Below are 16,154 nucleotides of genomic sequence, written 5' to 3'. Positions count from 1 at the left end.
GAGGTGAATTGAGGGGAAGAGTACTCAAGCAGTTGCACGATAGCCCCACAGCGGGACATTTTGGACAACACAAGACCATGTGGATGGTTACCAGGGAATTTTGGTGGCCCAAGGTGAGGGAAGATGTAAAGGAGTATGTAAGACGGTGTGACCAATGTCAGAGAGCCAAGGGGGAAAGAAGGGCGCCGGCAGGGTTATTAGAACCATTACCCACACCAGAACGGCCTTGGGAAGCGGTATCAATAGATTTTATGACGGATCTGCCAAAATCCAAGGGGAAAACAGCCATCATGGTAGTAGTAGACCTGTTAACCAAGATGTGCCACTTTGTAGCATGCTCACATGCAGTCACAGCGGAAGAAACAGCTAAGTTGTTTGTAGAACACATCTTTAGGCTGCACGGCGCCCCCTTGAGGGTGATCTCAGACCGCGGCAAACAATTTACTTCCAGGTTCTGGAGGAAGCTCATGAGCTTACTGCACGTGGAAGTCAATTTTTCGACTGCCGGGCACCCTGAAACCAAATGGCATCCTCCAACAATATCTGAGGTGTTATGTCAATGACAGAGAGAACGATTGGGTCGAAAAGTTGGTGCTGGCAGAATTTGCCTACAACAATGCGGAGAATGTGTCCACAGGGATGAGCCCCTTTTTGGCTAATTACGGGTGTCACCCCAGGGCTTTTCCAGGGGAGGGAGGCGAGAGATGGAGCGTCCCAGCGGCCGAACATTTTGTAGAGGAGATGGAAGCGATCCATCGTCAGCTCCAGCTCAACTTAGAAAGGGCCAAGGCTCAATATAAGAAGCAGGCAGACAAGAACAGGAGGGAAGGTGAAACAGTAAGGGTGGGGGATCAGGTGTGGCTGTCAACCCAAGGGTTGCCGTTCAAAGGGGGTTGTAAAAAATTAAGACCCAAGAGATTGGGACCCTTTGAGGTCATTCAGCAGGTCAACCCAGTGGCTTTCAAACTCCGGTTACCCAGCCACATGAAATTGCACCCAGTGTTCCACAGGTCGTTACTGTCACCGTACAGGGGGGGACGTGAAGGGGAGCACACCAGGGGACCACCCTTGGAAGAAAGGGAAAGAAGCAACCATGTAGCGGAAATCCTCGATTCTAGGTGGAAGGGAAATCAGGTGGAGTATTTGGTGGCGTGGGAAGGGGAACCGGAGTCAGAAAACACCTGGGTGACTGCAGGGGAGGTCAATGACGAGGTTTTAACAGAAACGTTCCACCAAAGATTCCCGAGGAAACCACAGCCAGTAGCAAGGTTTAGGAGGGAGTATTTCGGCACCACCGACGAGGAAGAGGAACTGGAAGGATTCGCGGAGTCGGAGTTGGAAGAGGGAATGGACTCCGATGACGAGGAGTATCGAGAGACCAGGAACAGCAACAAGTGGAGGAAGGTGTTCGAAACCTCGGACGATGAGGAAGGGGTTTCAGGGGTTTTACCTCCTCACAACCCGTAGGGAAGGAGACGGGAGGGGGTGAAGGGGGCCCTGGAGGGGAGGTGGATGTCAGGGAACTGCCATCGGAAGGACAGGAGGTGCAAGGGCTCTCTGAGGTTGAGAGAGACGCAGCAGCGGAAGAGGGAACCAGTAGGGGGAGAGCAGTAACTTCAAGGGAAGGTGAGTCGGAGGAATGGCTCAGAGACGCTTCCAGCGAAAACAGCGGGGAGGTCTCAGGACCTCCTATAGGGACACCCATTCCTCGCCGGAAACTGTCACGCCGAGAGTCCAGAAGACGTGTTTCCGTTAAGGAGCTTTTATGTTGGAAACGATTCCGAAAGCAACCACTTTCGGATTCTGCTAGCGATTGACGCAGCCATGCTGGAAGGGCTCCGTCACAGGCAGAGGTTTGAGAACTTGATCAAACTCTGAGGGACTTGCAGTTTACGCACAAGCAGCTCTTCATCCCATCACACTTTATCTTAATGCTGCTTTATCTTAATGCTGCTTTAACTTAATGCTGCTTTATCTTAATGCTGCCGGCGTTTTCAGCTGTACACCATTATTTCCCGTATATTCAATAAACCTTTCCCTGTCTTCTCTAAACTTATGTTCTCCTTGTCCTCTTATTCTATATGTTAAGTCTGCGACTTGCGTATATTCTGTCGGCTTAAGTTGCCATTCTTCTTTAGCTGTGACCTCGCTAGTTTTCCATTTTTGTGTGTGTGTTTTTAAAGAGTTATGTGTCAATTTGTTGTTTAGTCGTGTCCGACTCTTCGTGACCCCCTGGACCAGAGCACGCCAGGCACTCCTGTCTTCCACTGCCTCCCGCAGTTTGGTCAAACTCATGCTGGTAGCTTCGAGAACACTGCCCAACCATCTCATCCTCTGTTGTCCCCTTCTCCTTGTGCCCTCCATCTTTCCCAGCATCAGGGTCTTTTCCAGGGAGTCTTCTCTTCTTATGAGGTGGCCAAAGTATTGGAGCCTCAGCTTCAGGATCTGTCCTTCCAGTGAGCACTCAGGGCTGATTTCCTTCAGAATGGATCGCTGTGATCTTCTTGCAGTCCATGGGACTCTCAAGAGTTTCCTCCAGCACCAGAATTCAAAAGCACCCATTCTTCGGTGATCAGCCTTCTTTGTGGTCCAGCTCTCACTTCCATACATCACTACTGGGAAAACCATAGCTTTAAGTATACGCCCCTTGTTGGCAAGGTTATGTCTCTGCCCGAAGCGTCTCATGGGGACACTTTGTCTTCCCAACAGGTCACAGCACCGTTCCTCCACATGGTTGCCGTATTCATCATGGTCCTCCTGGCGTGGCCAGTGGCTCTTCATTTATTCTGGACAGACAACAAAGGTACAATGAGCTCTGGTTGCTAAAATGAACATCTATTTGCAGATAGCGGCTGGGGCTGTTGCTCCTGGGGGAAGGTGTCTGACTTCAGCGGGGTCCTTGGCATGGGTCTGCTGATGGGCCCCCCACAACCACAAAGTTTTCTTGCATGCCCCTCCTCCCCAGTCTCCAAGTGGCGCAAGATCCGAGGGGTTCCAGGTACTTACCAAAAGTTTGGTTTCCTTGGAATGGGAGACAGTGGAAACTGTGGTGTCTTTAAGATGTATGGTTTATTTACACATACCGTATTGTTCGCTCTATAAGATGCACTTTTTGCCTCCTAAAAAGTAAGGGGGCCACTTAAAAGTAAGCATGGCTCTCACTCTCTGGCTTCTGCCTGCAGCCTGTTTTCTGCTCTCAGCTCACACACAACTGCTTGGGCAACTGTCCCTCTAGATACCAGCTGGGTGAGGTGGGGGAAAGACTCCTCAGGGGGTCCCTGCCATGGGAACATATTCATCCACTGCTATACCAGTTGCACTTGCTCCGGGTGGAGTATCAGGTCAGGTTTAAGGTGCTGGTTTTGACCTTTAAAGCCCTTTATGGCTTAGGGCCCTCATATTTACGGGACCGCCTCTCCTGATCTGCCCCATAAAGGACCTTAAGGTCCATAAATAGCAACACCCTAGTGGTCCTGGGCTCCAAGGAAGTCAGAGTATCCTCCACTAGGGCCAGGGCCTTCTCAGTGATGGCTCCGACCTGGTGGAATGCTCTGTCCCATGAGACCAGGGCCCTGCAGGATTTAACTTCCTTCTGCAGGGCCTGTAAGACAGAGCTACTCCGCCTGGCTTCCCATTTGAACTTAGACTGATCTTTTATTCCCCTTCCTTACCTCCCCTCCCCCTTTTTAGGAAGATTACCTACTCTGGGATCCCACAGCTAATTCTCCCCTGGTCTCCTCGCTAGCCCAAATAGGACTAATTTAGCCAGCTAGCCCTGGTGATCGTCTAATGTTTATTGGATGGATTTCCCCCCTAAATTGATTTTTGAATTCTGAATTTATTGTTATTCACGTTTTATACAGTATTTTACGCTGGTTTTTTGTTGTACCAATTAAGTGTTTTAAAATTGTTGTTAGCTGCCTTGAGCCCGGTTTTCTGAACCGGGAAGGGAGGGGTATAAAAAAAATAAATTATTATTATTATTATTATTATTTGCCCAAAGGGCCCCATCACTTCTTTTGTTATGCAAGCGATGGCCGTTATCTTGCAAAGAAACTTGCCTGACTAGTTGAAGGATTGAATCCTCCATTAGAATTTAATGCTTGCTTGCTTCAGGACCGAAGGGACTCAGGCATCATGCAGACTAGCCCTACAAAGTCGCCCCCACAGTGCCGTGGGACCACCCTCTAGAGTGGGGGGTGGGTGGGTCTGACTTTTCATAGCAAGTGGGCCTCAAGAGGACTTCGACATGGGACCTGTCGGAAAGGTATCAATTTCAAACTGTGTGTTTTGAGAGAGAATCCACTAACAACCTGTATTTCTATTTACAGGTAGGTAGCCGTGTTGGTCTGCCATAGACGAAACAAAATAATAATAATAATAAAAATTCCTTCCAGTGGCACCTTAGAGACCAACTACCGTATTTTTCGCTCTATAAGACGCACCAGACCACAAGACGCACCCAGTTTTTGGAGGAGGAAAACAAGAAAAAAAAATATTCTGAATCTCAGAAGCCAGAACAGCAAGAGGGATCACTGCGCAGTGAAAGCAGCAATCTCTCTTGCTGTTCTGGCTTCTGGGATAGCTGCGCAGCCTGCAGTTGCTCCATAAGACGCACACACATTTCCCCTTACTTTTTAGGAGGGAAAAAGTGAGTCTTATAGAGCAAAAAATACGGTAAATTTGTTATTGGTATGAGCTTTCGTGTGTGCTACTGCTCATACCAATAACAAACTTAGTTGGTCTCGGTCCGTATAGTTAAAACGATGGTTTTCCCAGTAGTGATGTATGGAAGTGAGAGCTGGACCATAAAGAAGGCTGATCGCCGAAGAATGGATGCTTTTGAACTATGGTGCTGGAGGAGACTCTTGAGAGTCCCATGGACTGCAAGAAGATCAAACCTCTCCATTCCGAAGGAAATCAGCCCTGAGTGCTCACTGGAAGGACAGATCGTGAAGCTGAGGCTCCAATACTTTGGCCACCTCATGAGAAGAGAAGACTCCCTGGAAAAGACCCTGATGCTGGGAAAGATGGAGGGCACAAGGAGAAGGGGACGACAGAGGACGAGATGGTTGGATAGTGTTCTCTAAGCTACCAGCATGAGTTTGACTGTGGGAGGCAGTGGAAGACAGGAGTGCCTGGCGTGCTCTGGTCCAGGGGGTCACGAGGAGTCGGACACGACTAAACAACAACAAAGTGCTACTGGAAGGCACCTGTATTTCGAGAGAAAATGGTTTAGAAATGCGGGGTTTCATGCTGGCTTATTTTTATTTAATTGCATATTAGGGCAAAGAAAGGAAAATGGGATTGGGGGTGAGAAACATGACATGACCCAGGCCAGCAAATACTTATTCATTCCTACTTGGACTTGTCGCCCTTCCCATTCAGCATAGCAAAGACCATGACTATTCTTGTTTCGTTCAGTTCTGCAGGTATTGATTATTTCCCCCTACGTGGCCATCCTCATCTGCCTTCTCTTCGTACCCCTGGGGTTCCATTCTCCCTGTATTATGGAGAAGGGGGTGCTGGGTCCCAAGCCGCACCTGATTGGCCACAGAGGAGCACCAATGGTAGGTTGAGTTGGAAGGCGGGGGGGGGGGGGACTTCAGAATAACCTGACGCCATTACGCTTCCTCCTCTTTCGGATAGTTGGTTTGTTTTTAACCTTTATAGAAATCCAAACCATTTTTCTCACCTGATGAAGAGCTCCTTTGCCACCATTTAATACTAATACTAATACTAATACTAATACTAATACTAATACTAATACTAATACTAATACTAATAGAATCATAGAATCATAGAATCATAGAATCATAGAGTTGGAAGAGACCACAAGGGCCATCGAGTCCAACCCCCTGCCAAGCAGGAAACACTATCAGAGCACTCCTGACATATGGTTGTCAAGCCTCTGCTTAAAGACCTCCAAAGAAGGAGACTCCACCACACTCCTTGGCAGCAAATTCCACTGTCAAACAGCTCTTACTGTCAGGAAGTTCTTCCTAATGTTTAGGTGGAATCTTCTTTCTTGTAGTTTGGATCCATTGCTCCGTGTTTGGATCCATTGCTCCGGTGTAAATAATATATTATTTATACCCCGCCCATCTGGCTGGGTTTCCCCAGCCACTCTGGGTGGCTTCCAATAAAACACTAAAATACAATAACCTATTAAACATTAAAATCTTCCCTAAAAGTTTGGTAGTTATTTTTCTCTTTGACATCTGGTGGGAGGACATTCCACCGGGCGGGTGCCACTACCGAGAAGGCCCTCTGCCTGGTTCCCTGTAACCTCACTTCTCGTAATGAAGGAACCGCCAGAAGGCCCTCGGCGCTGGATCTCAGTGTCCGGGCTGGAAGATGGGGGTGGAGACGCTCCTTCAGGTATACTGGACGTTTCTGTTGGTCATACTCAATTAAGGACTTCGGACGACAGTCAACATGTGTGCCGTTACACAATACACAAGACCGTCGTGGCGAATATTTGCACAGTGCCTGGGTGGGGGAACTTTTTCAGTTCAAGGGCCACATTTAATTCAGGTTAGCTTTCCAGGGGCCACATGCCACGAGTGGACAAGGCCAGGGGCAAAAAGAAGTGAATTTTACAAGTGTGCAGTTGTCTTGTTTCTCCATGCAATCCCATAGCTCTATCCAGGCCAGTCAGAAACCTTATCAGAATTCATTTCAAGGAAGGATCGGAAAGATTTGTAATTTATTTAAGAGACCACTGTAAGCAGATGGAAACATTAGCAGGATTTTAACAACACTTGTAAATGTAACAAATGCGTTGGATAATATGGAGAGATATTAAAATATTGATGGTGAAATAACATGCAGTTGGAAAACATGACAATAGGACCCGTGGAGAGGATGGAGGGAAGTCTAGAGATTCAGAGGAATCTCTAAATCTGAGTATGTATTTGATACTGTTAAAATGTTACACTTGTAAAATCAAATAAAAATTATTTACCAATAATTTTAAAAAAGCATTCTCAGAGTTCCTTTCCAAGAAATGCTCAAGGAGGTTGCAAAACAGGGATTGGGGCTGTTTGCCCATCTGTCATGTCTTCCTCTCTCATTTTTATAACAGGTAGCTCCCGAAAATACAGAGATGTCGTTCAGAAAAACTGCCGCTTACGGTGCTATTGGCTTTGAGACGGATGTCAAAATTAGGTGAGCTTCTGGAGCACGGCTTCCCAGATGGGGTCAATATTTTTTTCCCATATGTGCTCTGCTCTCTTAAGGGATCGTTACTGCCTGCTGTGTTTAAACCATCCCTTTTAACTCACAAACTGTCGCTGGCGTCTTGGTGCTGCTTTAACAACCTGTTGGGTCAGGCCAGGGGCCAGTGCTGGATTTACGTAGAAGCTAAACAAGCTATAGCTTAGGGCCCCACTCCCTTGGAGGCCCCCCAAAAAATTAAAGGGGAAAAAACTGGGATGTACGTTTCCAAAATATAAGATAAAAAAACAAATAAATTAAAGCTACATAGAGCAACAGTGTAGGCTCCTATGATGTAAGTCATGGGCCCCGCCCGCTAGCCTGCTACCTCAAATATCAATGGTTTCAGGCCGGCGGTTCGAATCCCTGTGACGGGGTGAGCTCCCGTTGCTCTGTCCCAGCTCCTGCCAACCAAGCAGTTCGAAAGCACGCCAGTGCAATTAGATAAATAGGTACCATTCGAGCAGGAAGGTAAATACTGTTTCCATGCGCTCTGGTTTCCATCACGGTGTCCCGTTTCACCAGAAGCAGTTTAGTCCTGCTGGCCACATGTCTATGGACAAACCCCGGCTCCCTTGGCCTGAAAACAGGATGAGTGCTGCAACCCCGTAGTTGCCCTTGACTGAACCGTCCAGACCTATCTTACCTTTACCTCTCACTGGGCGTGTGAGAAGCCCACAAGCAGGGCATGAGCTCAACAGGACTCTGCCCACCTGCGATTCGCAGAGACTGCTATTCAGAGGCTTAATTCCTCTGACAGTGGAGCCAGAACATAGCCATGCTTGTTAGTAGCCGTCCAAATAAATCACTATGGTTTCCCACTATCCCCTGAAAACTGGAACCATAGAGAATATGTGACACGTCTCAGCTGTTCTCAGGCGACCTGGCGAACGGCCTACCTAAGACCCCAAGCGTGACGCGCGAAATTGCTTTTCTGTTTCGAACAGCTTGGACGGCGTCCCCTTCCTCATGCACGACAAGACGTTAGAAAGGACCACCAACATTGAGGCTGTCAATCGCACGTGGGCGAAGGCGCTTGCTGACTACTTCCCCTGGAGCGAACTGGAGAAGCTGAATTCTGGAAATTGGTTCTTTGAGGTATGTTGGAACGGGACTTGAAATGGAACTCAGCCCATCACATCTCCCAAGCTGGCTTCTGGGGAGCTGAGCAGCGGAATAGCCTTCCCAGAGCAGGTTTGCCCATGTTTGCAACTACAGCCCGGGCCTCTATGTGGTCTGCCTCACCCAAACTACCACCGATCGTCTTAGAGCTCACCCAAATGACCCTCCATTCGCCATACATCTTACCCACGTTGCCGCCCATATTCACTCTTCTCCCCAGCCCCTCCCTCCCTCACCAAACCCCCATTTCATTTGGACTTCACCAACTCTCCTGTATGCCCCTCCAAGCCATTCCTCTTACAGCTCACCCAAAATCCCCCTCTCTGCTCTGAGGTCACCCAGACTTACATCTCACCCAGACAACCATAGACCTCCTTAGTAAAGGTAAAGGTACCCCTGCCCATACGGGCCAGTCTTGCCAGACTCTAGGGTTGTGCGCTCATCTCACTCAAGAGGCCGAGAGCCAGCGCTGTCCGGAGACACTTCCGGGTCACGTGGCCAGCGTGACATCATTGCTCTGGCGAGCCAGAGCCGCACACGGAAACGCTGTTTACCTTCCCGCATAGTAAGCGGTCCCTATTTATCTACTTGCACCCGGGGGTGCTTTCGAACTGCTAGGTTGGCAGGCGCTGGGACCGAACAGCGGGAGCGCACCCCTCCGCGGGGATTCGAACTGCCGACCTTTCGATTGGCAAGTCCTAGGCGCTGAGGCTTTAACCCACAGCGCCACCCGCATCCCTATAGACCTCCTTAGGCCACAACAGTTTCCATTTGGGGGGCCCTGAAGTTTGAACTGTTATGGGTGTCTCTTCTTAAACAGCAATAAGGTCTGGGTAACCAGTGATTTTACTATTATTATTATTATTATTATTATTATTGTTATTATTATTATTATGGACACTCATGTTGCGAACGTGATACGTGCAGGAAGCACGTTTGCAACCCGCAGCGCTGCGTCTGCGCATGCACGGGTTGCGATTTAGCGCTTCTGTGCATGCGCAAGCGCCGAAACCCAGAAGTAACCCATTCTGGTACTTCCGGGTTCGGTGAGGTGCGCAAATCCAAAATTGCGCAACCCAAAGCGCCTGTAACCCAAGGTGTGACTGTATTATTATTTACCCTATTCATCTGACTGGGTTACTAGTACATCACAGAATCATTACAGGAAGGTGTAAACTTACAGCACAGACTGCAAAGCTATACTGATGTTACAGACGCGGGTTGGACACCACAGCAGTGAGAAGTCATAGAACCATAGAATTGTAGAGTTGGAAGGGACCCAAGGATCATCTAGTCCACCCCCTGCAGTGTAGGAATCTCAGCTAAAGCATCCATGACAGATGGCCATCCAACCTCTGCTTACAAACCTCCCAGGAAGGAGAGTCCACCACTTCCCAGGGGAGTCCGTTCCACTGTCAAACAGCTCTTACCATCAGAAAGTTCTTCCTGGTATTGTGTCGGAATCTCTTTCTTGTAACTTGAAGCCATTGGTTCGAGTCCTACCCTTCTTTGTTGTTCCACGACAGAGTACCACAATTATATATATATATAAATTAACTACTACATCTTAGATTTTGATTAAAATGGCTGCACTGGATAGCCTCATATGTCAAAGTCACTTGCGTGAATAAAAATTTCCTATGCCTTATAGTTTTCAAGTCGTGCGACACAAATTGGGTCTACTAGACACAAAAAGCAGGGACACGGGTGGCGCTGTGGGTTAAACCACTGTGCCTCTTGGGCTTGCCGATCGAAAGGCCAGCAGTTCGAATCCCCGTGACAGGGTGAGCTCCTGTTGCTCGGTCCCAGCTCCTGCCAACCTAGCAATTCAGAAGTACACAGATAAATAGGTACCACTCTGGCGGGAAGGTAAACAGCATTTTCATGCGGCTGCTCTGGTGCTGGCCACATGACCCAGAAAAACTGTCTGCGGAAGCGGACAAATGCCAGCTCCCTCAGCCTTTAAAGCGAGATGAGTGCCGCAACCCCAGAGTCATTCGCGACTGGACTTAATTGCCTGGGGGTCCCTTTATCTTTAGACACACACAAAAAAATAAAGAAATGTGGACTTAGGACACTTCTGGGGGCCCTCTGTGATTGGGGCCCCCGGAGCCAAAGTTTTGTTAGTTCCATAGTTGATCTGCCCCTGACAGTTTCATTGGTGTTAGATGGGCAGTGGCAGCAGAGCAGGACAGCTGCTGATCTGCCCTGTTCCTACTCACCTGGGCTGCCCCTCTGCTCACGGAGGCCACCTCCCTGCCTGCTTGCTCACTTGCCAGGGCTGCCTGCCCACCTGCTCTGATCCTCAGCTGCCAAAGCTGCTAGAGGTTTAAAGACTCTCTCAAGGCAAATCTAAAAAAATGTAGTATAAACACTGACAACTGAGAAACACTGGCCTGTGAGCGCTCCAGTTGGAGAACAGCCTTTACCAAAGGTGTCATGGGCTTTGAAGACACTCGAACGCAGGACGCAAGGGAGAAATGTGCTAAGAGGAAGGCACACTTGGCAAATCCACACTGTGATCAACTCCCGCCCGGAAACCTATGTCCCCACTGTGGAAGGACGTGTGGATCCAGAATTGGCCTCCACAGTCACTTATTGTTAAAACCATGTTTATGGAAGACAATCTCACTCGGCTATGAGTGATTGCCAAAGACGAGAGGTACTCGGACGTTTTGGCTCCCAAAGAATCGAAAACCGGAAGTGAGTGTTCCAGTTTGCAAACCTTCTTTGGAACGCGACGGGGCTTCCACGGCTTCCGATTGGCTGCAGGAGCTTCCTGCAGCCAATCAGAAGCTGTGCTTTGGACTTCTGGAACGGATTCCGTTCAACTTCCAAGGTACAAAGTATAGCATAGTGTGAACAGGCTACCAGTCTGTATTCAGTCATGTTGATGCCACACATTTAAAGAACATTTATACCATCCCTCATTGATGCTGAGGTCCTCCCCTGAGGGCCTTCTGGTGGTTCCCTCACTGCGAAAAGCAAAGTTACAGGGAACCAGGCAGAAGGCCTTCTCGGTAGTGGCCCTCTCCCATTAGATGTCAAGGAGATAAAGAGCCACACAACTTTTAGAAGACATCTGAAAGCATATCAGAAAGTTTTTAATGTTTAATGTTTTACTATGTTTTATATATGCTGTAAGATGCCCAAGGGACGCTGTAAGATGCAAAAGACATTGAAGGGACGCGGGTGGCGCTGTGGGTAAAACCTCAGTGCCTAGGACTTGCCGATCGCATGGTCGGCGGTTTGAATCCCCGTGGCAGGGTGAGCTCCCGTCGTTCGGTCCCAGCTCCTGCCCACCTAGCAGTTCGAAAGCATAGCAAAGTGCAAGTAGATAAATAGGTACCGCTTTATAGCGGGAAGGTAACGGCATTTCTGTGCACTGCGGCGGTGCTGGCTCGCCAGAGCAGCTTCGTCACGCTGGCCACGTGACCCGGAAGTGTCTCCGGACAGCGCTGGCTCCCGGCCTCTTAAGCGAGATGAGCGCGCAACCCCAGAGTCGGACACGACTGGCCCGTACGGGCAGGGGTACCTTTACCTTTACCTTTAAGATGCCCAGAGCGGCTGGGGAAACCCAGCCAGATTGGCAGTGTATTCTTATTCTTATCCTTAATAAATAAAATGGTCATGGCTCCCCTCACGAAGGAATTCTGGGAAGTGTAGTTTACCTCTCACAGAGCTACAATTCCCAGCACCTTTGACAAGCCACAGTTCCTTTCCCCCCTAATTCCTTTGCAGAAGAGGCCGTTCTTCGGAATGCCCCCGCTCTCGCCTGAGGATGAACAACTGGCAAGAAAGCAGAGAGTCTACAAGCTCAGCGATCTCTTGAAACTTGCTTATCAGGAGGACAAACTGGTCCTCTTTGATCTTCAGCACCCTCCACTGCATCACCCTTACAGGGACACCTGGATCGACAGAACCGTGGAGGTCCTCAAAAACGAAATGGGGAACAAATCTCACTTGGTACGAGACGTCCCCTCCCCCGAAACCCTGCCCCTCTTTATCCAACTTGGATTTTCCCCCAAGTATGTTGCGTGTGGGCCAGATCCTGACCCACCAGGTATCAAATCACTGATGGGGATTGAAAAAAAACACCACATATAGGAAGCTTGCCTATATGAAGTCAGGCCATTGGTTCATCGAGCTCAGTATTGTCCACACTGATTGGCCGCAGCTTTCTATGTCTGTATTCTGATCTGAACAGCTAGATCTCCATCAGAGACTTTGCTGCGATCCGTACCTCCTGAGATAAGGGGGGTGGTTTCTGGGCATTAGGGATGAAAGCAAAATTACTGTATTTTTTGCTCTATAAAACTCACTTTTCCCTCCTAAAAAGTAAGGGGAAATGTGTGTGCGTCTTATAGAATCATAGAATCATAGAGTTGGAAGAGACCACAAGGGCCATCGAGTCCAACCCCCTGCCAAGCAGGAAACACCATCAGAGCACTCCTGACATTATGACGCGAATGCAGGCTGCGCAGCTATCCCAGAAGCCAGAACAGCAGGAGAGATTGCTGCTTTCACTGCGCAACGATCCCTCTTGCTGTTCTGGCTTCTGAGATTCAGAATATTTTTTTTCTTGTTTTCCTCCTCCCAAAACTGGGTGCATCTTGTGGTCTGGTGCGTCTTATAGAGCGAAAAATACGGCAACTTCATTTGCACACTCCAAAACAACGTGCAAACCCGAACGGGTTCACCCTTTGAAATTTGCGCTTCTCCGAATTTGACGATGTTGTTCTCCAGCCAGGTAGCTGAACAGAAACGCACCTTGTTTGCGGACGTTGCTTTGCAAAAGCAGCTTGTTCTCACAGAGGCCCACTGGTTGCTGATAGGAAGCCCAGAAGCAGACCCTGAGTGCAGCAGCTCTCCCCCCCCGCCCAAAAAAACTTGTGATTCCCAGCAACATCCACTCAGAGGCACATTGCCTCTGGCAACAGAAGCCGTTCTCCTCTGTTAATTTTGTCCTCATTCGTTTAGAAAGTAAGCAGTTTTCTTTGTTGCGTGGCGAGTTCCCGCCTCCCCCCGATGAAATAAAGACACAGGGCACAAGAATTCAGGTTAATGGGTCAAATTAGGCCACAACTTTACTGATTACAGGAATTGAGCGGTATTGGCTTAGGCATTGGTCCTAACTACTAACCGGCTAGAGGCCGGAAGGGTTAATGACCAGAGGGAGGAGTCCTGTTGAGGCACGTCAACTAGGACCTCCCCCGGGCATCACCGCGTGGGGGCGTGCCGTGGGCCCCCACCTCCTTAGGCATAGGACAAGGCCACGCCCCCCAGAATCCTTTACCAGACTACCCTTGCTTGGGGGAAGGTGATGGCGCTACCTTCCCCCCCTTCATCTGCATAACAATACAGTGGTGCCCCGCAAGACGAATGCCTCGCAAGACGGAAAACCCGCTAGACGAAAGGGTTTTCCGTTTTGTAGGTGCTTCGCAAAACGAATTTGCTATGGGCTTGCTTCGCAAGACGAAAATGTCTTGCGATTCCTGGGGTTTTCCCCCCCTCCCCCCCTTTTTCCCAAGCCCCTAAGCCGCTTAACAGCTGTTCGCTAAGCCGCTGAACAGCTGATCTAAGCCATTTAACAGCTGATCTAAGCCGCTAATAGCCTTTTAGCAGCTAATCCGCTAACCCCTTAAACCTTTAATAGCCGCTAATAGCATTTTAGCAGATAATCCGCTAATCCCTTAAGCCTTTAATAGCCGCTAAACCGCTAATAGCGCTAATAGCGCTAATCCGCTAATGGGCTTGCTTCGCAAAAACGCAAGACGAAGAGACTCGTGGAATGGATTCTTTTCGTCTTGCGAGGCACCACTGTACTACAGTACCCCTACCAATGCCTAACCCCCAATACCGAAGAGTTGTGACGGTTTGCTACGAGGTAGGCAAAAACCAAATGGCTGGAGCCAATCTGCCATTTGGGAAAATTCCTACCAGGCCCCTTGACGGCGACCAACCGGAGTCCATAGCAACGTCAGAGAACCTATCCTAACAGGGTGGGATGGGCGGGAAAACAGGTTCAGCTGCAGCAGCGGAGGAAAAGAGGAGGAGCCTCGGCTGCAGCAGGTTTAAATAGCCGAGGCCCCGCCCCTGGAGCCAGCCGATTGGCTGGCCCAGGCTATGACATGGGCGGGGATTCCCTTAGGTATTGTGGGGGCTGGAGCCAGCCCCCGTGAATGTGGGGAAGGGGAGTGCCGCCCGCAACCCCACCTCCTTGTTTATCGCGGTAGTGGTTTTGTTGTAAGCCTGACTGAATATGCTTTATAGCTAGCCCTATGTTGAATGTTGAAAACATTCAAAATAAAACGACACAAACCTGCGGCAACTGCAACAAAATGTTGCAGCGTGAAGTGCTCACTGTTCCGGCCAGCCAAACCCGGCAGCTAGGCAAACTCTGATTCTCAGAACAGCATCAAAAACTGCGACTCAAGCCTTGGCGACCTTTAGAGGCTGAGCACGCAAGCCAGCAGAGATAAAAACTCTTTGCAACGGAAGTAGCCGACAGAGGCATATGTAAGCATATTTACAAGTGTTTATTCAGCATCAGGACAAAAGAAAAACATGCCTGCTTCCATTTGTGTCCAAGTAAACAGCATAGGCATGGGACGTGGGTGGTGCTGTGGGTTAAACTACAGAGCCTAGGGCTTGCCGATCAGAAGGTCGGTGGTTCGAATCCCCGTGACGGGGTGAATTCCCGTTGCTCGGTCCCTGCTCCTGCCAACCTAGCAGTTCGAAAGCACGTCAAAGTTCAAGTAGATCAATAGGTACCGCTCCGGCGGGAAGGTAAACGGAGTTTCTGTGCGCTGTTCTGGTTCGCCAGAAGCGGCTTAGTCATGCTGGCCACATGACCCGGAAGCTGTACGCCGGCTCCCTCGGCCAATAAAGCGAGATGAGCGCCGCAACCCCAGAGTCAGCCACGACTAGACCTAATGGTCAGGGCTTCCTTTACCTTTAAACAGCATAGGCAAAAGCTATATACAACGGAAGTTCCCAGCAGACTGTGCTGGAAGTAAACAGACATACAACTCCATATGCCTGTTCTAATGTGGAATGGAACTATATCCTAACAGGAATAATTTCTGTTCATCTTCTGCCAATCGCAGGTCTTGTGGCTGGAACCAAATTATAGATCCATTGTCCAGAGCTTAGCTCCTGAATTCCAGCAGACCTCAGGCGTGGCTTACCCTGTCGAAGTCCTCCAGATGTCCCGTATTTCCAGACTCAACTTGGACTACAGAGATTTGCGCTGGGTAGACATTCGGTAGGTTGACTCCGCCACCCACCCTCAGAGAACATATCGGAAAACCGAGTCTTGATTTCTGCAGTGAATGTTTTGGGCAAATTTCAGCGAGACGTTTATGAAGTGGCAGATCAGTGGTTCCCAAAGGGGGGGGCGGTACCGCCCCCTGGGTGGTGGTGGGATTGCCTGGAGGGGTGCTAAGGGGCAAGGGGGCAGCAGGAGGGTGCTGGAAGTGGCGATTTAAGACCCCCGCTGAGTGACTTCAACCCACGTATTGGGAAACTGGTATCCCTCCATCAAGTCCACTCATCACATTAAGAGTTTACAGAGTAGTTTCTAAGTGCCTAAAATGGGGAGGTCAAAATACCTCCAGGGCAAATGCCTGTTCTTGAAGCTGAGCTATGGAACTCCTTGCCACAAGGCCGATGCTGCTCCAGAGAATTTAGCAATACTGAAAGACGGCTTAGTAGCACTAGGGAATGATGATGGCCCTTACTAGCTGATTAATAATAATAATAATAATAATAATAATAATAATAATTTTATTTATTTATACCCTGCCCTCCCC

At 49.2% G+C, this 16,154-nt stretch overlaps 1 protein-coding gene across 3 annotated transcripts in view; it reads left to right on the top strand.

The window, feature by feature from the left end:
• Nucleotides 1-16,154, top strand: part of GDPD4 (glycerophosphodiester phosphodiesterase domain containing 4) — a 45,779-nt gene that overhangs the window by 20,621 nt on the left and 9,004 nt on the right. For all 3 annotated transcript variants that reach the window (XM_083436447.1, XM_083436445.1, XM_083436446.1), the window contains 6 exons: nt 2,710-2,803; nt 5,425-5,574; nt 7,092-7,170; nt 8,166-8,316; nt 12,082-12,306; nt 15,450-15,607. In XM_083436447.1, the coding sequence (XP_083292573.1) occupies nt 2,710-2,803; nt 5,425-5,574; nt 7,092-7,170; nt 8,166-8,316; nt 12,082-12,306; nt 15,450-15,607 (857 nt within the window). The remainder of the gene's footprint in view (nt 1-2,709; nt 2,804-5,424; nt 5,575-7,091; nt 7,171-8,165; nt 8,317-12,081; nt 12,307-15,449; nt 15,608-16,154) is intronic.

Source organism: Podarcis tiliguerta (genome assembly GCF_965153285.1).
Source record: "Podarcis tiliguerta genome assembly, chromosome: 4".
Classification (NCBI taxonomy): domain Eukaryota; kingdom Metazoa; phylum Chordata; class Lepidosauria; order Squamata; family Lacertidae; genus Podarcis; species Podarcis tiliguerta.
Note: the sequence above shows the minus strand (reverse complement) of the source record. Positions and strands in the feature narration are given on the sequence as shown.